Source organism: Siphateles boraxobius, unplaced genomic scaffold, assembly GCF_051911475.1.
Source record: "Siphateles boraxobius isolate OS27281-9 unplaced genomic scaffold, OSU_SipBor_1 46, whole genome shotgun sequence".
Lineage (NCBI taxonomy): Eukaryota > Metazoa > Chordata > Actinopteri > Cypriniformes > Leuciscidae > Siphateles > Siphateles boraxobius.
Window position 1 is genome coordinate 6,039,895 of NW_027509097.1, and position 23,380 is coordinate 6,063,274.

At 38.8% G+C, this 23,380-nt stretch overlaps 3 protein-coding genes across 3 annotated transcripts; 2 read left to right on the forward strand and 1 right to left on the reverse strand.

The window, feature by feature from the left end:
• The first annotated feature begins 2,299 nt into the window (after positions 1-2,299).
• LOC143709761 (uncharacterized) lies at positions 2,300-8,440 on the forward strand. The gene is made up of 2 exons (XM_077200434.1): positions 2,300-2,503; positions 4,503-8,440. Exon 2 carries the CDS (start codon positions 4,516-4,518, stop codon positions 5,917-5,919), a length of 1,404 nt encoding a protein of 467 aa, XP_077056549.1. The 5' UTR covers positions 2,300-2,503; positions 4,503-4,515; the 3' UTR covers positions 5,920-8,440.
• Positions 8,441-9,542: 1,102 nt separating this feature from the next.
• On the forward strand, positions 9,543-12,344 carry LOC143709762 (chymotrypsin-like elastase family member 2A). The gene is made up of 6 exons (XM_077200435.1): positions 9,543-9,774; positions 10,032-10,141; positions 10,221-10,315; positions 10,436-10,716; positions 10,986-11,149; positions 11,242-12,344. The coding sequence occupies exons 1-6, from the start codon at positions 9,654-9,656 to the stop codon at positions 11,419-11,421; spliced, it is 951 nt and encodes a 316-aa protein (XP_077056550.1). The 5' UTR covers positions 9,543-9,653; the 3' UTR covers positions 11,422-12,344.
• Positions 12,345-12,540: 196 nt separating this feature from the next.
• Positions 12,541-16,841, reverse strand: timm23a (translocase of inner mitochondrial membrane 23 homolog a (yeast)). Its single transcript, XM_077200438.1, has 7 exons — positions 16,457-16,841; positions 16,269-16,327; positions 15,749-15,842; positions 15,578-15,662; positions 15,023-15,081; positions 14,093-14,203; positions 12,541-13,085 (listed from the first exon to the last, which is right to left on the reverse strand). The coding sequence occupies exons 1-7, from the start codon at positions 16,560-16,562 to the stop codon at positions 12,973-12,975; spliced, it is 627 nt and encodes a 208-aa protein (XP_077056553.1). The 5' UTR covers positions 16,563-16,841; the 3' UTR covers positions 12,541-12,972.
• Positions 16,842-23,380: the final 6,539 nt, after the last annotated feature.

The following is a 23,380-nucleotide window of genomic DNA, read 5'->3' on the forward strand; positions in this document are numbered from 1 at the left end:
CACAATGAAACCATCATACAGGTCCCTTCACATAAATATCTTGGGGTCTTGTTTGATAATTTATTGATATGGAATATCCATGTAGATAGTCTTTGCAGTAGATTACAACAACGGTTGCACTTTTTACGGCGTCTTAGACTTTATGGTGTGGATCAGAGGTTTATGATAATTTTTTATCAGGCAGTCTTCGAGAGTTTAATTAGATATAGTATTGTAGTCTGGTTTGGTAATCTGTCCGTAGCACGTAGAACTAAACTGGTACGGATGATCCACACTGCTTGGAAAATCATTGGAGTAAAAGAACAGACATCATTGCAGACCCTCTATGAACAGGCTACTTTAACGCAAGCTAAAAAGATTGTGTGTGATCCGTCGCATATCCTGTACACAGAGTACGAGTTGCTGCCTTCTGGGAGGAGGTTTAGAGTTCCTCGCTGCAGATTGAACAGATTCAAAAACTCATTTATCCCAGTGTCTGTAAAGATGTTAAATGAGGGCGGTACGGAGTTGTAATTTATGCCATTTTTATTATTAATATTGTCTGGTTTGTAAATTTGTTGTATGTTAACTGTATACTGACGGCAGCATGGGTGATGGCCCAACACAAATTTCCCTCCGTGGGACAATAAAGTTTTTACTACTACTACTTACTACTACTACTACTAATAAAAGCTTACTGTAAACTCATCTCAGATTTCCTACATAGAAGAAATCTAATTGAATTTAGTAAATTCCAATAAATTTGGATGTGTTCAAGTGAATATATAATGTATGAATATGAATAATGTTAAGTGTGCTATCAATGGACACTTTACTGTTCCATGAGGCCACGGGAGAGGATTTGTGAACGGGAGTGAAGCAACTGACGCTGCTAGGTCACATGATAATGACCATATGGCAAATGTAGTACGTCAATATCACATTCATACAATAAAGTACATACTTTTCTTAATGCTTGTACTTGTTCAAAATAAGTACCTGCTCAAGAGAGTTTGCGATTTTGGACGCAGCCATAGATACATGTAATCTAGTCCCATACAAAGCATGCTGGGAACCCAGACCAGTTTGACTTTATGTCAACAAAAATGTTTTATGTAGTCCCAACAAATGGATTTTAGCAAACAAATTAACCGGACTGATCAATGAAGTTAAGACAAAATGTAATTGAAAAACTTAATTAAATTAAACATGCAGCAAAATATCTACTATGGATATATACTGTATTAAACATTTCTGTAAGGAATAACTATATTGAACAATTTTAAGGGATAGTTAACATAATCTTTTTTATTATTATTACTTACCTTTGTGTCATTTCAGACCTGTATGACTGTCTTTATTCTGTGGAACAAACATACAGAAACAAACACACACAAAAGATATTTTGAAAAATATTAGATATGTCTTTCAGTCAGTGGGATCCAGTGTTGTTTAGACTACAGTGTTTTTCCTTTGTGTTCTGCAGAAAAAAAGAGACAGTTTTACAGGTTTGAAACAACATAGGGTGAGTAAATGATGACAGAATTTTCATTTTTGTTTTGTTTTATTTTTGTCCTGCTTAATTTAACATTAAATTAAGGTCAGGCTTTTCATCAAATGGGTTTATAATGCCAGTGGAAATACACCTGACAAAACTGATTTAAAATAACAACAAATAGACAGCATCTGTGTTATTATGCCAACAAAATGTCCTTACTGCAACAGGTTCCAAATGTCTCTATAAAGAGGGAAAAAAACATTCGGGTTTGTTATAGGGCGATTAAAAATGTGTTAAACGCAGCGTGTTTACACACTAAACAGCATGTCATGATTTTGCTTTTGCTTTACCTTTGAACTAGAATTATTATGGAACAGGTAATCTGTGAGATTGCAGTGACAAGTATCTGAACAGGTGAATCAGATAGATGAGTCACAAACATATATCATAATGGTTTCCCAGCACCACAAGAGACTGTTTTCATTGTTCCCATGACAACTTAAAAAAAAAGGCATGATGAAAATTCATCAGGCTCCTATTGAGCATGGCTGTTTCTATAGCAACAGGAAGAGAAAGACTGGATGGGTAAGAGGTAGGAGCTACGTGTGTGTGAGAGAATGAACATGTTATGTATAAGAAAGAGTATTTATTATATTGATTCCCAAGGATATCTGATTTCATTTTCTAACAACTCAATAGAATCTACATGTTACTCCTCTAAACCCCATCCCTCAACTCATTCACACAATTTCGCCCTCCTCCATTGGGCATATAGTGCTTGTTGGCTACCCACCATTTCTGTCTGTATGTCTTTGCACCTCCTCCCCCCTGCACAGTGGATTTCCTCTCAGAGAGGGAGTGTGTGGTGTGTAATCAGCTGACAACAACTGATAATCCAGCAACACACCCACTCTGTCCTGTTCACTTAGAGCGGAGCGAGAGAGCACAAGTGGAGGAGAGAAAAGAAGTGAAGGAGGCGGAGGCTGTCTGGACTGAGGGGAAGAAGACGAGAGGAGGAAGTGGGAGGTATGTACATGTACGCGCGTGTGTGCGTGTGTGTGTGTGTGTGTGTGTGTGTGTGTGTGTGTGTGTGTGTGTGTGTGTGTGTGTGTGTGTGTGTGTGTGTGTGTGTGTGTGTGTGTGTGTGTGTGTGTGTGTGTGTGTGTGTGTGTGTGTGTGTGTGTGTGTGTGGAGGGAGGGAGGTTGTTGATTTACCTGTGGCCATGAGGGAAACCGTAGCAGGGTCTTTATAATGCAAGTGCTGCTCAGTGTGAAAGGAATGATAAAAAAAGGTGACTAAGAAGAAAAGACAAAGGATGGCACAGGGCCTTGATTAGACCATGTATACTTGCTAGCAAAACCAAAAGGTGAGATCTTTCTTGTTTGATTTTCTTGTATGGGATGAGAGGTTCATTCAGTGTTTTTTTGCATGTGTGTAAGAGTGTGTCCCAGTCTGAAGCTAGTACGGATGGGTGGAGGTTAGCTTGTGGGCTGAGGTGGAAGAGGAGGGTTAACAGTAAACACCTTGTCTGTTATTTTTAGATGCAGTTGGAAGATAAGTATTTTGTTTTCCCATGATAACTAAGGATAGACAACATCCGTCATTATGCTAGAGTCACAGTCATTTGTACAGGTTATTTTCCTGAAACACTCTGCTAATGATCCGTATTAAATAGTGTGAAATAACTGTAATAACATTATTTAATATTTTTGAAGTATAGAACACTTGTTGTGCAATAGTGCCACCCTACAGATAAAAAACAAAAGTGTAGGCCTATACTTTATTATTTTATGAGTTATCTATTAATATTTGTGGATTTTATTTAGTGTATGAGCTGGATGCTGAACACTGGCTTTAGCACACATGGGATTTAGATCTTCTGCTCCAATAGAATCAAACAACTTTTCATGAGAACATGTTATCTGAATTATAGACCGTGCAAAAACACAAACACAAGGGATCAGAGATTTGTAAGCTTTGTGAATGTTGCGTGTTCCAATTCTGCAGAAACCTGCTGAGCTTTCTTCCAAATTCTGCATTTGCAGATTCTGTGTGGGCATTCTTGGAAGTTGCATTTATATGGTATGATTCAACTATTAGTCACATATGGCCTAATCATTGAGCATCCACAAAAATAACACAAAATTTGCAAGTTTATTTCTGAGTTTACTCCTGAAGGTTCTAAAATGCCTTTGAGGCACTTAACCTCTGGTTGCTTCAAAGAACATTCTCTGCACTTAGTCTACTGCAAGTTGCTTTGAAACAGTGGCACCTCAATATCAAGTAACAAATAATTCTGAATTAACGTGTGCCTTGAATAGCCTTCACAGATTAGAGTAGGCCTATGAGTGTGTTGTATTTTGGATTCAGCAGTATGTTTGTGCTGACAGTAGGGAGTGACAGACCCAAAAGTATGGGCGAGTGGCTAAAGTGACTAAAGTGTGATGTAAACATGAACAGACCTGACACACATTCTCTCTGTGCTCTCGAGAGTTCCTAGAAATTAGCAATATTCTTACAGTAATGATTTGAGGTCCAATATACCATGAAGTATAGGACTGTTTGCAAAATTCAACCCCCTGTCGTTTTTGGACCATGTGGTGTGGAATTGGCCACCTGTGCTGGAGCCCCATGTGGATTAATGTCCTTCTGAGAGAAGCTGGGAAACCCATGTTGTAGCTAATGATCTTAAGACTTAAATTGGGCTTATCCATCTGTAATCTGGCCAATTATCAAGGGAGATATACCTAGACATCACTTTGTCCTATTCACTTTATTTAGTAAGGACAAAAGAAATCTCAGCTTTATACCATTAAAGTAAAGGTTTAAGGGTCATGCAAATTCATCAGAAATTCACTGGATTGTCTAGTAGACAACTAAAGAGAGGAAGAATTGGTGTGCCTCTTCCATCTTAAGAAACGTATAATCGTTTAAAATATATTGTGTAAATAAATAAGTTGAAATCATTAATATTATTTATACTTTTCATACTTAGTTGTATCATTGTTTGTCTTTCTTTACCAGTAGATATTTAACTATGGAGGAAGGACAACGACCTACATCTGAGATCTACTTCCCAAAGATCAGCCTTGGATCTGTTGATGCCGAAGCAGTGGAGGACCATGAGCTGCCAACCATTTCTTTATCCAAAAGCTCGATAGAAATGGTGAGTGGACCTCCTCAACGAATGGAGCTGGCATGGTATCGTCAGAATTTGCGCAAGAGTGTCAGCAGTTCAGTATGCAGTCAAAGGCCTATCAGTCTGGGTGGACCAGCGGCTGGAGTACCTGTGAACGTTTGTGACCATGAACAGGGGAGCTTGCGCAGCAGCAACAGCACCCCTGAGACTGTAATCTGGCATGGAGGAACTGCAAGATCCTGGAGCTTCATGGAGGACTCCCCCAGAAGGACTCCAACGCAGGATCTATCCCTGGGGCATAATCAGGTCCATAGTGGTGTGAATTGTGTTCCACACTCGCCATCCACAAATAGAGATTTAAGGATGAAAGGTCTAGTTTGCAGGGAGGGATGTTGTCGATGTTATGGACCTGCAGAGAACCTGACAGGATGCAGCTGTTGCAGAGTAGCTTGCAGAATGAGTTCTTCAGGTCTGAGCAACAACTTCACACCACAGGGAGTGAATACAGAAGACCATGCTCAGAGCAACTGTGAAGGCCATCATTTAACTGCATGCCATAGATCTACCTGTTCTGGTCACATGATGAACACTGCCTGTTTGAGAAATGCTTGCAGTGTTGTTCCATGCCCTGGACATTTGATATCTCGGCCACCTTGTGCAGAAAACCCCTGTGCAGGACAAAGATCACTTCTTCATTCAGGCTTGCTTGGTTTTCCTCCACTTGTTTCATCTGTCAGCGAGACCAGACTTGACAGCCGGAGTACAGGCCATTGCTGTGGATCCGAGTTAAGGGGGCAGAACTCCTCCTGCCTTAGACTAGACCGGACAGGTCAGACTAGTCTTAACAGGATAGTTAAAGATGCCACGACTATGACATCTGACCATGAGATCAGAGATATTGGTGTGCAGACCATGTCTGATTCACTTGTTTCGCCTCTTTCTCACGTGTTTCCTGAAATTAGTTTGAGAGCGGATTCCACCTCGGATGCACCTTTGACAATAGAGCACATGTGTCATAGAACCCCTGTAAAGGAAGTGGAATGGGATGCTGAGGGTATGACCTGGGAGGTGTATGGTGCAGCTGTGGACCCTGAAGAGCTTGGCTTGGCAATCCAAAGGCATCTGGAAATTCAGATCAAAGAGACTGCAGCCGCTGCAGCTGTGGCTGCTCAAACAGAAGACTCCACGGAATATACCAGCAGCCTGGCAATGCATTCCACGCGACGAAAGAAGAGTGAAGGCATTATAAAAACACTGCGCAGTTCTGCATGTTGCGCTAACCCCAGTACTGTGGGAGACTAAAGCAACTAGTGCAGGGCCAGAGCTTGCCTTATCGGTATGTGGGTGCCTCGGTTAGGCGTGAGGTATGAAATGGTACAACTTTTGCGCCAAGGTGGAAATGGATGGAAAATGGCTAATCTAGCTAAAGCTAATTGTCCTTCAAATAATATATCTAAATATTCCAAAGCCTTGTCTGCTTAGCTATCAAAGCCCCACTATTGGATCAGTAAAGTGGTAATGTTCAGAGAAACACTGAAAACTAATGTTGCATAGAGCTACCATTTAAAGTTTTCCAGATAACGGTGTGTTTCCACCTGTCTTCACACATGGCCTTGTCCCAATCTTGACCTTCAATGTATCTTTTGGATGCCTTTTTTTGTCCAAAAATACCAAAATTATGATTTTGGTGAGCACTGAGTATTATCAATTTTGAAACCTCTAATTATAGGCTAAATGTGTCTGTTGTGCTTGTTGGATTTTGAAAAGCAAATAGCAGGTTAATGAGCATCAGCTCGGGCAACGTTAAAGTTAATGAAGTTCTCGGACACCCTGAAAGGCTTCCTGGAGCAAGATCCGAAGGCTAGTTCTATAGTCTATGATTAAGATGGATTTAGATCTTTTTGTTTTCTGATGTCACAAATTCGTGGTGTTAAACCGTTTGTAGTCAAATACAAGCTACAGCTCTCACTTTCTTTTTTGTTGTTGTTGTCTTTTGTCTTGATGTAAATGATGTAAATGGTGATTGGTAATGTTTTGGTCTGGTGGGTTAGAGTGGGCTCTAGGCCAGAATCAATCCACAGTGCTAAAAATATGAAAGGTAGGGTAGACAATTACGGAGAGGCTAACAATAGCAAGCTAGCTGTGAAAGCATAAGATCCCACCCTCTCTTCAGAGTGTCTCCAAAGCCACGACTCCTCCAAAACACATAAACATGCACAGCCAGAGCAGAGTTTGCAAAGCGTCACAAGAGATGGCGTTAAATTACCTTGTTCCACCTGTATCACCTTTACTTGTACCACCTGACTGCAGCAGATTTATTATGTCATTGATAGTGTTGCCATAGAAACGCATAAATCAGAGTCTGAGGACGTGAACCGCTCTGAGTAGAATGTCACGGGTGGCCATCTCATAGTTACGGTAGTTATGCTGTGAACACAGTGTACGTTTATTTGTTCATAAGTTTAACTGTAAAAAGTGGCTACTGTTTGTTTGTGGCGCTCGGTGACTGTGTGTCTACAAGTCTGCATAGCCTCGTGAAACTTGCTGATGATGTGTTGTCTGCGCACTTACATAAACTTACAGTGCACTTACCTAAGAAAGTAGTGGGCAAAACAAGGCAACTACATGGGTTAAGGTTAGGTTTAGGGTTAAGTTCAGGTAATTATTATAATGTACATGTGGATCTGGACTGTAGAATGAAGTGCTACCACATACATTAACAAGTAGGACATACTATCATTATTTAGACCACTTCTATTATTGATTGCTATCAGGATGTGAAGAGAGTTTCAACCAGTATAACAGTATAACCCAGTCTGTGGGTGTGTAAAGCTAGGTTCTTATAAAACATTCCTGTTGCTCAAACAGTAGAGCGTTGGCACGCCAAGGGTATGGGTTCGATTCCCAGGGAAAGCAAGAACTGATAAGAAAAGTGTACCTTGAAATGCAATGTAATTCGCTTTGGATAAAAGCGTCTGCCAAATGCATAAATGTAAATGTAAAACCTACTGATAATTAGTAAATATAGACTCAAGGTCAATGTTGCCACAGTTCTCTAGTACACTATGAGCTGAAACTAAGCCCCAGTTCTATGCTCAGGGACAATCTCAATAAATTATACAATTAAAACATGTACAATCTGCCCTGAAAAACTTCTTTTCGCTATTTTCATGTCACAATTTAATCAATTGTTGTTGTTTTTTGTGTCCTATTCAGAACCTGTGCAAAGACAAAGATAATTTGACATTTTCACATAATTTTACATGTTCATAAATCATACTTTTTTGTCATATAATATCATAAAACGGTTTGTTCATTATAATTTTAAAATATTCAAGTTTAATTGCTTTATTTCACATTGAGTATGAGTTTTACTGTTTTTTATGTACATCATGATCACATGTGCTATATCAAAACTATAGCATATACAGAATCAGTCATGATTTTGTGAAAGTTAGGGATTGTAATTAGAGCAATCTCTGTCTGTAATTTTTAGATTATGTTCATTTAAATAGCATGGATGGACCTTATTGTATGTAAATAAATGTGTATCTAGAATCTCTGACCAAATTAACAGTATGTGCTGCACAAACTGCTTTTGTTTTTCTTTGCCAACGCAATGTTTTCTTTTTCTCTTTTTTTTTGGACCAGAGCATTGTGATTTAACATTATATAGATATTACTGAATCAACACCTAACAGTATGATGAAAACAAGCTTTCTATGGGCTTTCTACAGCAAAAACTACACTAATGTGTTTTAATATTGAGAATAGTGAATGTCTTGAAAAGTATGACCAACAATAAAACATTTGGCAAACACTATTCAGTTTATTTTATTTTGATTAATTTATTTTGAGATTCCTCATTGGCTTGTGGCAATAGGATTTCTCTTTGTTTGTGAAGATCATGGAATAGAAAAGGACATGAGTACATGTCAGAAGGTCCTGCTAAACTTGGTGAACTGTGTTCCAGTAGATTGTCCTGGACATTTCCATGGATCTTTCATTGTAACTTTGACCAATTTGATGAGCAGGCACATTCCCTGGTATTGACTGTCCTGTCACTGAGCAGGCGATCCCTTTTTGGACAACAGGTGAGTAGGGACACATCCTAAACAAGAATAATAAAACTCCATTCAGCCTGAATATAGTTTTATGCATATAGTAATTACCATCTCAGCATCTCGTGTCTTAAAATCTGCTCCGACAACTTTGAAATTCAGTAGGTTTCACAGGTCTTATTGTATATCTCCATTTTGCTTCATATGCCCTCTGCTGGTAACATGAGAAACATGTTCAAACTGCTATCAGATCATGCAAACTATATTGTTTAAATCTTCCGTTCTTTACTATCTTGAACTCATGGAAGTTTAGCTAAAGCTATAGGCTAAGGATAAGACTGATTGTAAAGTCTATTATGTAAATTAAGTGGTGGTTTACGGTCCAGCTGGAAAGTGATGTCTATCCGCTATAAACAATCACCATTGTGCCCTTGAGAAAGGCTTGCTCCAAGGGGATTATTTCTGTAATGAGTGGACTCACTTTGGATAAACGAGTGCCTACTAAGAACAGGTTATGCTAATATTTAATGAAATGAATATATAAATGACACATGGATCCATCATGATCTTGTTAATTATTTGTCAGGGTTTTACCAAGGTAAAACTTGAACCCTGCAAGGTTTTGGAAGGCAGCAGAAGGTCATGTGAACGCCAGCACTTCTTCTCATCCAAACATCTATTAGCATGGCGTGACTGTAAGGAGGCTACTGGCAATCTATTCTGGGAGAGTTGTTTTGCACAGTGGCAAGGGACGGGCTGTAGCTGAAAGTGCTGATGGGACTCCCATGATCCCCTGGGGCCAGCGTGTTCTGAAACCCCCCAACTACCCCACCAGAACAATCCAGGATTGGGAAGGGTATTGTGAAAGTGCTTTGTCCCAATGACAGGGGTGGGAGTGCACAAAGAATGGCCTCTGCTGTAGGCATGGTATAAATGGGTAATCATCAGAGGAGAACACACAGTTTACTGTAGATCATGGCAGTAAGGAGCCCATTTTTTCCACTGTTGCTAATGCTGCTGGGTTTGGCGCTGGACAGAGCCTCCACCCATGCATTCAACCCTAGTCGCCTTCAACAGCACAAAGTCCTCCACCTTGGTGAGAAATGAAATGAACGCTAACCACTGACATCTTTCAAGTGCATTTGAAGTGGTGCTATCTTGAGAAGAAAAACAAACTGAATTTACACTTATTTCTATGTCTTTCTCAAAGATCCAATTATGGATTTCCTTTCCTTCTTTCCTCTCCTGGTACAACACCTTTCATTTGCTTCCACATAAATCCTGTGTACCTTGTGTTTGCTTGTCTACATGTTACTTTAACTGACATTGACTTAAGTGTTGTTCTGTCCTTAGACTGGCCGAAGGACTGTGGCCTGCCTCATTTCAAACCAAACACAGTGGAGCGTATCGTGTCGGGCAATGAAGCGAGGCCCCATTCCTGGCCGTGGCAGGTCTCACTGCAGGTAAATTATACTTGAAATATAGCATTACTCAAGGTGTAACAAAAGAGAAAGTCACTGATGCTTGTGTCTATTTTAATAGGTTCGTCCCAGAGGCAGTAAACATTATGTTCATGTGTGTGGAGGGACTCTGATCCATAAGAACTGGGTTCTTACTGCTGCTCACTGCTTCCAGAAGTAAGGCAAAGCATACGTTTATCTCCAGTAGGGTAGAACTAAGAGCGCTGCTCTGCTGGGTTGTTTTCCCCTTAGATGTCATAATAAACCAACCTCTTTTTTATCCCTCTTGCTGACCAGGGGAAAAGCAGAGGATGCTAGTAGCTGGCGTATCGTTTTGGGTAAGCATCAACTGAAAAGATCAGAGTCTGCTGAGCGTACTTTCCCAGTGAAGAGGATCTACAGGCATGAGCACTTCCGCTATCCAGCCCACAGTGAGCTAGACTATGACATCGCATTGGTTAAAGCTGCCACGGACATCCCGACCACTAACTTCATCCGCTATGCCTGCCTGCCGCGCAAGCAGATCAATCTTAAACCAGGGCACTACTGCTGGGTGACCGGCTGGGGGGACACACGAGGTAAAATATGTATCATAAGCCTTTTGTGCTAAAAAAGTTCGGTCTTGAAAAATGATGGCTGGTTTATCTATGGCATCATTGGCTCATAGATAAAGTATAATAAGTGTAGAGCAACACCCTCACTCACAGCAGTTTCTACCATAGAAACTGGTTAATTTTATGCGCCTGAGGCGAAAACAAAGAGAACTTTAATGTTTTGTTGATATCATTGAGTTTACAAAGGGAGGTGATCCACTTATCCAGAATATGGGTTTGGCATCTCTTCTTAGGCGGGAAAGAAAACGTGTCACTTGCTGAGGCACTGAATCAAGCTCGGCTCCCAGTCATCGACTACAAGACCTGCCGGCAGAAGAAGTTCTGGGGTGACCGCGTGCGAGACTCCATGATTTGCGCTGGGTTCCGTGATACAGAGGGGACCCCAGCTGCATGCCAGGTGAGAAAACTATTTAATGGGGAAATTTATCATGGCGCCCCATATTCAAAGAAGGTCTATTCATACCTTCTCTGTGGCTTTTCTTCCTAAAGGGTGACTCTGGTGGCCCTCTGCTGTGCCAGGTAGGGCGTGACCGCTGGGAGGTCCACGGCATTGTGAGTTTCGGTCCTATTGGATGCACGGTGGAGAACAAGCCCAGCGTCTTCACTCGTACCGCAGCCTACATCCCATGGATAGAGGCTACACGCATCAGGGACATCTTCTTGCACTGAATTCCCATCTCCAAGCATTATTTGCCCACATTTGTAGGTACAGGAAGAGTTGTGAAAGCAACTGATTTAGTGCCATGTCCCAGTCTGGGTCTGGCCCATGGACCTGCTTATCCATTTGTGGTCCGTGCACTGAGAGCTGGTGTACATCATTGCAACCACCAGCCACCAAGTTAGGGTAGTTTGCGGGTCGTTTCACCGCTATGCATGTGAGATTCTCCTGGGCTTTGTTATAGTACATGAACTGCAAAGTTTTAACTGCTTTCAGCTAAATCACATTGATCTCCACATTGTGTTCAGCAAGCCAAGCAACATTTTCTGTAAAACAAGTCCTGGCTATTCTACATTACACATCAGTTCAGTTGGCCTTGTTTTTTTCTGTAAGGAATGGCATGTACATTTGGTCTCTCTTGGGTAGTCCGGTATTCAGTCCCTAAGGTGCTTTGACGGTCAACGTCAAGTAGTGATAAGATCATTTCACCTGTTTATGGAGACAGTTTCCCTTTGATACTCCAGTGCTTTTCACCGAACAGGCTAATTAATTTCCACACAGGACAAATATTTATATTTTACTTTAAGATGCTACAAGGAATTCATGCATACAATTTTCATACATTTCTTTATAATCATTATTCTGAGAAGGAGCTTTAATTATTGCATCATGCATCTATCGCTCAATTGTTCAAACTACAGGGAGAGTGAATTAGTGGTACAATACTACTAGAATAATTTCAAGAAATAATACTGAAAGAAATTTTTCAAATGCTTTAACTCTTAAACATATGTGTGAATGCATACTGTAGCATATAAGGTCATAATGAAGGACATTCATTCTGTAATATTATAATTATCATTCCTCTGTACTCTACACATTGACTGTAGAAATAAAGTTTGACCTGCTTACAAATAAACCATTTGGAAAACAAGACCTCTATCAATTCATTTCTACCCAGTCAGTAGTTAAAACATTTTAATACATTAAAAAAACTAAATTTTAATTTATATATTTAGAGCTATGTGACTACAGTACTCCCAGTATGAAAGATTGGCCATTCATGCATCTATTGTATTATACAACTTACATATTTTAATACCACTAAAATACAAATAAAGAACCTCAAAGAGTGGAAACTAGCATTTTATTTTAGATGGTTGCAGAGAGTAAGCGGACAGTTTAATCAGCACTGATAAGGTGCATCAATCCACAATGAGAACAGATTAAACCACATGATTAAAGGATACAGAGTTCATCTGTGCAACTTACACCAACAAAGACATGTACTTGAACAACTGTACGACTGAGATGTCACCAGCAAACTCACAGCTACATAGTCCACACAGCTGGAGGCAATCTGGCTCTTCCATGTAAATATTCATGTATTTATGATACGCCATCCATGTAAACACCTACTGTAACTCTGAAGAAATCTGTGCACATGTGGTGGTCCATGGGTTTCTTTAAAAAAAAATTTGAAGTACTTCCAAAAGTAGGTGAAAAGACTAAGAATGGGCACAGAGTCAAAATAAGTCCATGGTTTGAGCTCTCAGTCATTCTCAGTAATGTGAAGGCGATGTCCCCTTCAGGTGATCCCAGTTGTTGTAAAGAGCATACAGCCCTGACATGGCTAAACCAACGAGACCTCCTCTGGCAGCCCCTTTGAATCCACCTAAACACAATAAATATATAAATATACAGTATGTAATAAATTATTATAACAAATATTACGTTCAATAGATTAAAGGGTTAGTTCACCCAAAATGAAAATTCTGTCAGTAATTACTCACCCTCATGTTGTTCCAACATCGTAAGACTTTCATTCATCTTCGGAACACAAATTAAGATATTTTTGATGAAATTTGAGAGCTGTCTCACTCCTTCATAGGCTGCTAGGTAATTGCATCTACCGGCCCAGAAAAGTTTGTAAAGACATCGTTAAAATAGTCCAAGTGACTACAGTGGCTCATCCTTAAGTTTATCAAGCGACGAGAATACTTTTTGTGCGCAAAAACAAAACAAAAATAACGAATTTATTCAACTATTCCTTTTCTTCACTGTGGGCCTCTGACGTGAGTTTGTGAGAGCGTAACGACGCATGCGCGAGAACTGAGAAGATGACGCTCACGATCATTTGATGGGAAAGTGTGAAAGGTAAGCCATTCAATTTGTGGCATTGGTAAGGCACTTTTATGTTTTCTTGTTGGTTTCTCACAATTCGGACATCAAGGAAATGCAAACTTTAGAACCATTTTAAAAACTACATCAAGACCCATCTGCGTCATCTTCTCAGTTCTCGCACATGCGTTGTGGCGCTCTCGTGAACTCATGTCAGACGCCCACATGGAAGAAAATTAATAGTTGAAAAAGTATTCTCGTCGATTGATAAACTTAAGGTTGAGCCACTGTAGTCGTTTGGACTATTTTAACGATGTCTTTACTAACTTTTCTGGGCCGGTATATGCAATTACCTAGCAGCCTATGAAGGAGTGAGACAGCTCTCAGATTTCATCAAAAATATCTTAATTTGTGTTCCGAAGATGAAAGAAAGTCTTATGGGGTTGGAACAACATGAGGGTGAGTAATTATTGACAGAATTTTCATTTTAGGGTGAACTAACCCTTTAAATCTGTGATTGCCACAATATTGAGCACTAAAGTCAATGTGGCTTTTCCTCACCTGTGGATTTAAAAAGCATTCCTGTTAACGTTCCAGCTGCCACTGTGTTGATGTCATCCTCTGCACCTCTAGCCTTTTCAATGGCCACACCAAACACACTATACAAAAGAGCTGTAGAGAAACAAAACAAAATGCGTTTTCATATATCATATAGCTATCCATTTTTACTGATCGGATAGCTATATGATGGTAAATGGTTCTATTTACACCTGTCCACATAAATTTCCCTTCGCAAGACGAATATAAAGCCGATCTTCAATTCCCGCACTATATGCAAATTGACATAAGTTCACATTAACGAAAGCAATCGATGTGATCATTTTATTTATCATAAGCTAGTTTCAAGATCAAACACCACAATAGGAGAAAGAACAAAATCAGTACTGGTAAGATCTTTTAGTCTCTAGGGGTGCAACAATATATCATGTCACAATATATTGCAATACAAAAATGCAACAATATAAAGACAATATTGCAAAGTTTTGCAATATTGCAAATTTGTAAAGTTTTCAGACTTTTAGTGTCAGTACTAAATTAAACTACTATATAATGTTGAATATAATGTACAATAATGCAATGGGGGAATATTTGTGGGTCCTGATAATGACAAAATTGCTCTCAGGCATTTATTATTGAACATTTTGTGAGGAGTAAAATTGACATGTGGGGTTTCAGGAACCAGATGATTTTAAACTTGTCCAGTTTCATTTGGAATGCCCTTCTGATGTGGTTTGAGTGATCGGGTTTTAAATCCATCTCAAATCGTTTAAGAGGGCATTTACACCTGGTCTTTTCCCAATCGGATAGCTATCCAATCATAAAACAAAAACGCATGAAGTGACCAGGTGTAAAAAGGCCCTTTTAACTAATGACAAAACAGGTTGTGATATTCTTTTACACAAAGCTGTTTGAATTCAATGCATTTCTTACCCACAGATCCTAGTGTGTTGGCCCATGATGCCCCTTGTCGTGTGACCATGTTCAAAATCCTGAAAAAAAAAAAAACATTACAAAGGTCAATTTTACAATAGAATTATATGGGTAATAAACAATGGATAAACAGTTGTAGTGAATGTTGAATAAAAAATTTTTTTTTCAGAAACACCAAAACTGAAAATTAAGTTTTCATTGAACCAACCAAAAAAAGTCTTGGAAATTGAACTTAATATGCGGTTCAGGGTGTCATGTTCACAGATGATAAAGACAGTCAAAGTAAAGTTTTTCATCATTTGTGGCTTAACGTGTAAACAAAACAGAGACTGACAGTCAAAACACTGACTAACTTGTTTTGTTTTTTCGTTTCGGCATATACACTGCATTTTAGCAAATTCGCAAACAAATCTTTCATAATTAAGCATCATCATCATATCAGCATTATACCATTGCCCACTCTGCACCGTGGATATTCAAAAAGATCCGTACTTAATTTATGCAGTAACTTTAATAATTCCCAATCAAAGTATTTACAAAAGAACAGACACTTACTGTACGTTTCTGGGTTTGGACCATTGCATGTCTCTAGTTTCCATAAGGCCCATACGAAGACCATTAAGTGTCCCAAAAGCAGCGCCTTCAAAGTAATGAGCAAAAGTTAAAAAGAGTGCAGATTAAAGACATGATAAGATTGATCAAAGACTGTGAAGACACTGGCCTCACCTGTTATACAGCATCCCCCGATGGTGAAGAAGGCCAGCTCAAAGCGGCCACGTGTTTTATTTGCCCCAGTTGGCAAAATGAACTCATCTGTGTCCTACCAGAACAAGACAAGCACCATAAAAGCATCTTAATTGTAATGTCTTGTGTATTACTAGAATTCCAATATCATAAACAAAAGAACACAATACAACCACACTAATATACATTAGGGCATGAGTCAACTAATGAAGGCAGATTTTAGTAGAAAGTTAAAACTACATTGTCAGGAAATCATGTCAGGTCTTACAATAATTCTATGCAATTTATCAATCATCTTATGTTGGCCAAGACAATGTTCTGATCGTTTTGTATGCTACTACGTCCATTGCCGTTTAATGAATTGGTTTAGGTTGAATAACTGATTTTTTTAAATAATTTTTTAACCTAGACTTCGTAAATTCAGAACACGCATCATTTCTACCACGCAAACCTTTAAATAGACCTGAAATGTAACGTTAGCAGTGGTCTCATAGCAACTCACCTGTACAAGGTAACGAGGGTCAACATTGAGGTACGGCGAGAGAGGGCTCATACCAGTCACTGAGAATGACAGTTAACAAATGTATAAATTATCATAGATATATAGATTCTCGTAGCAAACTCACTTGACCTTAAAGTGAATCGGACTGTTAAAAAGAGTAAAGCTTAGACCCTTATCACGTAACTTACACGGTACTCCATTGAGCTCAGTATTTGAATACTCAGGGCTTCCTCCGCCGAAAAGACTCCCGAGTCCCCCTTTAAATCCTCCCGATTCCGGCGTGTTATTATCCATTTCTTCAGAGATGATACAGAGAAAACCGTCTCGGTGATCCTGCTTCTTCCTTACCGACCCGGTAAAACTGATGAATGCCAGGGACACTAAACGATTTTCTTTACTGACAGGGTTGTGTTGTATATCATCTGTTGAAAATACCACTTACATGTCACTGTGCAAAATTGTTGTCAAATGTTGATGTTGGGTAATTAGAGAGTTTTCAGTCTCTGGCCGTGAGTATTCGTATCCCTGACCTCCACATGCTGCCCTGCCGTAAAGTGTAAGGACACTGTTGACGTAACACTGCCGTAAAGTAATTCGTGTGATCGCTCCATAGATTGTAATAAAAGCAAGAAGATTTCAACAATACAGTTATATATGTAGGTATAACGTTAAAATTAAATAAATATTGGTTTGCCAAAGTACCGTATGCAATATAAACATGGAAAGTATGCGATAGTTGTGTTTAAGAGACTTGAAAAGACCTGTCAGTCAATTTACCACTTGATTGCACGACATTTTGCGACATTTTGTTTTGTTGCGAAAGGGTGATTTTTGTTTTTCATTTCAGAACAAGTAAGATTCTACAATTAAAAACAAACTGAAGTAACATTCATGAAAATGACAAAAAATATATATATTTTTAAATGGTTAAAGAAAAAAAGTAGTTAGGGAAGAAAAATGAAAGTAAGACATGTAGCTGTCAGATAGGCCTATGCTGGGTTGTTTCAACACATGTTTGGGTCAAATATGGACAAACCCAACCGTTGGGTTTAAACATTTAGGCCTGGTTTCACAGACAATGCTTAGATTAAGCCAGGAATAGGCCTTAGTTTGATTAGGGCATTTAAGTTATATAAACGTGCCTTAGAAAAAAAAAAGTTCTGTTTTGCTGCTTGTGCATCTTGAGACAAAACAATGGCACTGACATAAACCTATTATAAGATATATAAGAGCAAGTTGCTTTCAGCTAAAACAGCTCAAACATGCATTTTAGTCTGGGACTAGCTTAAGCATTGCCTGTGAAACCGGGGGTCAATTTAAAAATGTAAACCAATGGTTGGGTTCTTCCATATTTGACCCAATTACGGGTTGAAACAACCCATCATTTTTTTGTGTAGTATATTTTTTTTGCTGTATCAGCGATTAATGTTAAAATGCGTTTTTTTTTTTATGAGATTTTTTTTTAATCAGCCATGAAAACAACAGAAGAACAACAACTTAAAACTTTAAACTGTAATTACATTAAATTCTAACATGGCATTACATTACATTATATGGCTGTTTAATAACTTAATAATAATAAATGAATAATAATAATTTAAAAATAATGCTTTCTAGTCGAGTGCTATGATATCCTGTTCATTATTTACAGCTACTTTTGTATTTGATGTTGATTTTATGGATAGCAGCCATAATTGTTCAGATGGATAGTTTCTTTTATTTTAAATTATTCATTTTAAAATATTTGATAGACATAAATAGACTGGGTGTTTGATATGGTTGGAGAAAAATCTCTGAAACCCGTGATGATGCTTTCCCACTAGATGGCAGACGAGGACAAATTTCAAAAGGAGTCTGATGGAGTTATTTACTTTTTTTCTTCTTCAACAGTTGGATAGTTTTTTCTTCTTCCTTTCAGTTGATTTGTTGGTTTGTGTGGGGGAAAAGATCTTCCTCACACCGAATCATGTGCCACAATAAAGCATGTCCCGCAATGCATGCTTGAAAGCACAAATGGTTGTTGAGCACCATAAAGGTTGTCTTCTGATCCTCCTTGCCTGATGAGATTTAAGAGGAATTCGCAGAGTGGGAGGATGCTGAAGCAGAATTCTATCACCATTGCAAATTTTTTTCCTGTCTCTTTCTTTTCCACCCCTTGAGGTGGAGCAATAACGTTTGCCATTGTTGTCCTTCTGTGAGCTCAGACTTCCTGGCATCCACACTAAATTACCCAGGGCATTCTGTGGGAGCAGAAATGGCTCACTGTTCCCCAACAAAAAGACCATTCACAGTCAGTGGAAGGCCTCCTATAGACAGCCCACAGTGCTGTAGAGAACCAGAGGCAGTCGAATAGAGACAGGCACCCCGAGGAACTGGCCGCACTGGGAAATGACAGTGATGTCATATGAATGCATCTCACAGATTATCTTTTTATCACGCTTGTGTTTTATCATCACACTTTGTTGTCGGCCTCTTATATTGAGACTTTTTGTGCCTAAACTCAAACACAACAAATGTTGAGTAGCCTACAGACAAAAAACTCCACAAGAACCCCAAAGGGGGGATGTTTCCATGGAGATATGAAAGTGGCGCAGCAGAGCCTCTGTTCCTTAAACTAGTTTTGAGTGGATGAGAGGGGAGGATAAGAGGGGGTGGGGGTTCAAAGGGGTCCTCTGAAACCTTTCAGATGAAGACATAAAAGCCATCACACTTTATTTCTCATAAAGAGTAAACAAGCATGGAACATACTGTTGCTGTCTGAGATTCATACAACAGATTTAGTTAGTTTTGAATTTCCATCAGCCATTACTCAAGTCATCAGTGTCACATGATCCTTCAGAAATTGTTTGAGTATGCTGATTTGCTCAATTATTATTGGTGCTCAATTGTTAATAATGGTTCGTATTATTATCAATGTTGAAAACCTTTTTGCTGCTTAATATTTTTGTGGAAACCATGATACATTTTTGATTAATAGAAAGTTTAATGAACAACATTTCTATGAAATAGAAATAATTTTTAATATTATAAATGTAAATCTAATATGTATTTGCTGAATAAAAGTAGGCTATTAATTTTTTTTATTACTAACTTATATTTATGCAGTAGTTATAATCCATTTATTCACTTTTTGAGCATGGACCTGAAAATGAAATTTCCTACTAAAATGTTCATAAATCTTTAATGCATTGGAGCACAGACTTAAGTTTGGTCTCTTTTTTTAAGAAAACACTTGGCAGATTTTTGCTTAAGTGAAAAAAGTAATAATAATAATAATAATAATAATAATAAAAAGTGAACTTGAAAAAAGTAATACAATTTTACATTTATTGTTCAATTTTCCAAAACACGTTTTCCATTAAAACTGTGAAAAAAATCCAAGCCATAAATCTAAACAAACTATGTTCAAAATTTGAGGTTGATATCCCAAAAAAATTAGCTATCAGTAAAAAATGTTTGGCCGCAGTACCAAATGCTTCCGCTATAGATTATATTTGTCTCCCGTTCATTTCCAATGCGGTCATTTTGAATGTGAACATTACAAGTGTGATTTTTTTTTCAGGACCATTTAACCTTTTCTAATCATGTCCATGACATTTTTGTGTGTTCACACAGTGAACAAAGTGCCAAAACCTTTACCAAGTAAAAAATTCTAACAAATCAAAACGTACATTTTTTGTTTTTTACGGTATTTTTGATCAAATAACTGCCGAGACTTCTTTTAAAAACATATTTTTTAAAACATATTATTTCAAACTTTATATGTAATGTATTCATATTAAGTATAATGTGTTATGTTATACATACTGTATATATATATGGGGTGGGGTTCGGGGCGAACAACTCAAGAGTTAAACAGAATCACCGGTTTTAAAGTCTCTGGAAACTTGGAATCCACCCAAACTCAACAGTTCCCCCTTAATGTGGATTTGTTTCGTTAAAGCCCAGCTGACACTCGCAATATATTTACATCAGCCATATAATATCCCAGATACAAATTAAAATCCAAGAGCCATAGTTGTCCCTTGGCATAGCTCTTGTCATTTCATGCTCCCCGTTATTCTCTGGCAGAGCCTTAGGACTTTGGCTTGGCTGCGAATGTTCTCCACTGTGGCCTGCCAAGTTCTGCTGTCCTCTCCCACCAGTCTGGACAACGTCCAGCCTTGTGGAGCCAGTGTGGGGGTCCAGGACTGAGCCAGACCCCAAGCCCCATCCCATGAGAGCAGAAAGGAAGGGTGGGGGGACCCCACAGAACGAGAGGAGGAGGAACGGGGACACCAATAGAAGACAGAGAACCAACCTACAAGTTCAAACACACCATGTGTGTGTCTTAAGTACAAGTAAACTCAGTTCCTGTACATCTTTTCTTGGAAACCCATTGGATGGAAGCGAAGTGTAGCTGCGCCCTACTGTGCGACTCCGCTGTGGCGTAACATCTGTTGTGTCATTCTGTTTAATTTGCAGCGTCCTTTATATGCACCCCACCATCACCACCTCTGATATTTCTCAGATCTATAGCTATGAATAGAAACAATTACACAAGCTAGGTAAACAGCGATGACTTCCTCTCTTACATAAACACTGATGGAAGTGTCTGTGGTAACGGATCTTTAATAGAGCAGAAGGAGGAAGTGTTCCTTGAGATTTGTTCTGGCTGAGCCCGTTGGGAGGACATTCCCCACCCTCTCCATATCCTCATGCTGGACATGTCTTTGTGGTCGTCATTGTTTAAGATCAAGAGCAGTTTGTTTCCTAGAAGACCCACACATTATGCTGACACCCCCCTTGGTTCAACAAAACTGAGGGAAGCTGATGAAATCCTGATTCTTCAAGCGACGCAAGACATCATACAAAGCTAAATAGAAGGGGTGAGAGTTGAAAGCTGATAAACAATGACAAAATGAATAATAATAAAAAGAACATATGTATGAAAGATTATTTAGAAGTTAATTTTTGATTGGTGTGAGAAAAAAATAATCTGTCCAATACAAAGTGATCTCACCTAATGACCTTATAAATTATTAAATCTATTATACCTAAACTATTAAAACTGAGTGTAAATGTGTACATTCATTAATTGTGAATCCAGAGGTTTTAAGAACTTTTTCAATAAAAACAATAGGTATTTGTTACTGTAACAAGGTTAGATGTTACGGGAAGAAGGAAGCGGGAACCGGTGAACATTCAACAAACTTTAATATCAAAAATAAAACATACAAAATGAAAGTAAAAGACAGCAGCCCCTCATGGACGACTGCTGTCACATATAGCAAAACACAACATAAAATCCAGGCCTGGCTTCTCTATTTCTCCACTGTCACAAAAATTGCATAGTCTATATAATCTTGGTCTAATGTGCAACTGCGATAGGAATTTTTTTAGTCCAGTATCTGACAGATATTACTGGTAAGGAGATTGGATGTTTTAGGGAGGATGTGTGGTTGAAGCTAGCAAAATGGAAATGCAACCACCTTCTACTAAAAGCCTTTCTGACCGCCATATTGAGTTGCATTGCGACATCCATATTCATTTTATCTACAAGGAATCTGTAGCCTCTTCCTTAAACTGACTGTGGGTTTGGCCTACCATCGGTATCCAATAAGATCGGTAGATTGACAAGGAAGGAAGGAAGGAGGGAAGTAAAGGGTTCTATTTTCGTTTGGTAAATTGGGACAGAGAGTTCTGAGTTTGTTTGTGGGTATAAAGGTTGTAAAGGTCATCACAGCCTCTGAGGGGGAAGTCAGAGTGCGAGTCAAGAGGATACTGTGTCTCTCTCTAGGCTCCTATACAGGGACTTACCCAGTTCATCTTTCCTCTTTGGCCCTCAGCAAAACTGTTATTCATTCCACTCATCTGCTGCATTACGCTCCATTACTTAAGGTAGGCTATATGTGTTTTGATAAGGTAAGCAGCGCTGTAAAGTTCAGGAGGTAGGAGGGGGCATCAGACAATGAACAAGACAAGCAATTGAAGTTTTAATTGCAGGTTAGAGATGGAGCGTGGATGATAGGGAAAAAAGAAAGAGGGAATGATTTCCTAACATAGCAGATAGTAATTTAAGAAAGGCAGGAACCATTTAACACAACACGTTTGGTGTTTAATGAACGGTTTGCCTTCTGTGGGAGCGAATTAATCGCACTCTCTCCTTTTCCATCCATTTCATTTTCTCCCTCTCAGTGCACGTCCATTTTTTGTGCTATAAAAGGAACAGTGTAGAACTAAAATGAAAATCCTTTCATTAGGCCTATTTACTCACCTTCATGTGTCATCCCATATGCTGCTTTTAACTAAAGCAAAAACATTTTCATACAACATCTCAGTGACCACAATTTTAAGCCCCCAAAACACGTAAAAAGGTAGGCTAGTGAACAGACCATCATTTACTGAACTTATTTGTTCTCCTGGCTTCTAAAGGTGCGGTTATTACCGTTGTTCGTAGAATTTGCACAGGTGAAATCTAGTAATTTCAATCCACGCGATCAGGAATTTTGCGCGAGCGCCAAGAGTTCTTCTCTCCGATTTCGCCAATGTATTTAAGTTGGTCACCCCAATTCTCCAATTTGAACAACAGAAAGCTTTGTCTTTAGGTCAGTTTCTCTCAAAAAAAGCTTTAGAAAAACAATAATAGCCTAAAGTTGTGAGAACCTTTATGAGTGTTGTTTTTGGCGAGAGGCTAAGCTCGATATGAACTGTAGTCGTTAGAAAATAGCAGGATTAGGATTCTTTAAAAAAAATATTTTCCAAGGAAAAATAAGAGCACTTGAGTTCAGAATAAAATGAGGACAAATATATAAGAGTGTATTGTTCATTTTACAGTACACTATTCTTTTAAAACAATCTTTGGTGTCACAGAATGTGACAGTCACAGATTAAGCTCTGTAGCTGTTCTTTTGGATATGACCAGATTTGTTTAATGGTTGGCAACTTTGCTATAAACTGAAAAGGGAACAAAAGCTAGCAGCTAGGACTCTTGGGTGCAGTGATGAGGTCTTGTGGGAACTAAGTGTGTCTGATTAGCTTTTATCAGCTAAACACAGACCATTACACACAACAGTAGCTCGTTAAAACAATGTGTGAACATTTAGAAAATTGAAAAACAGTTTTTAGAAGGT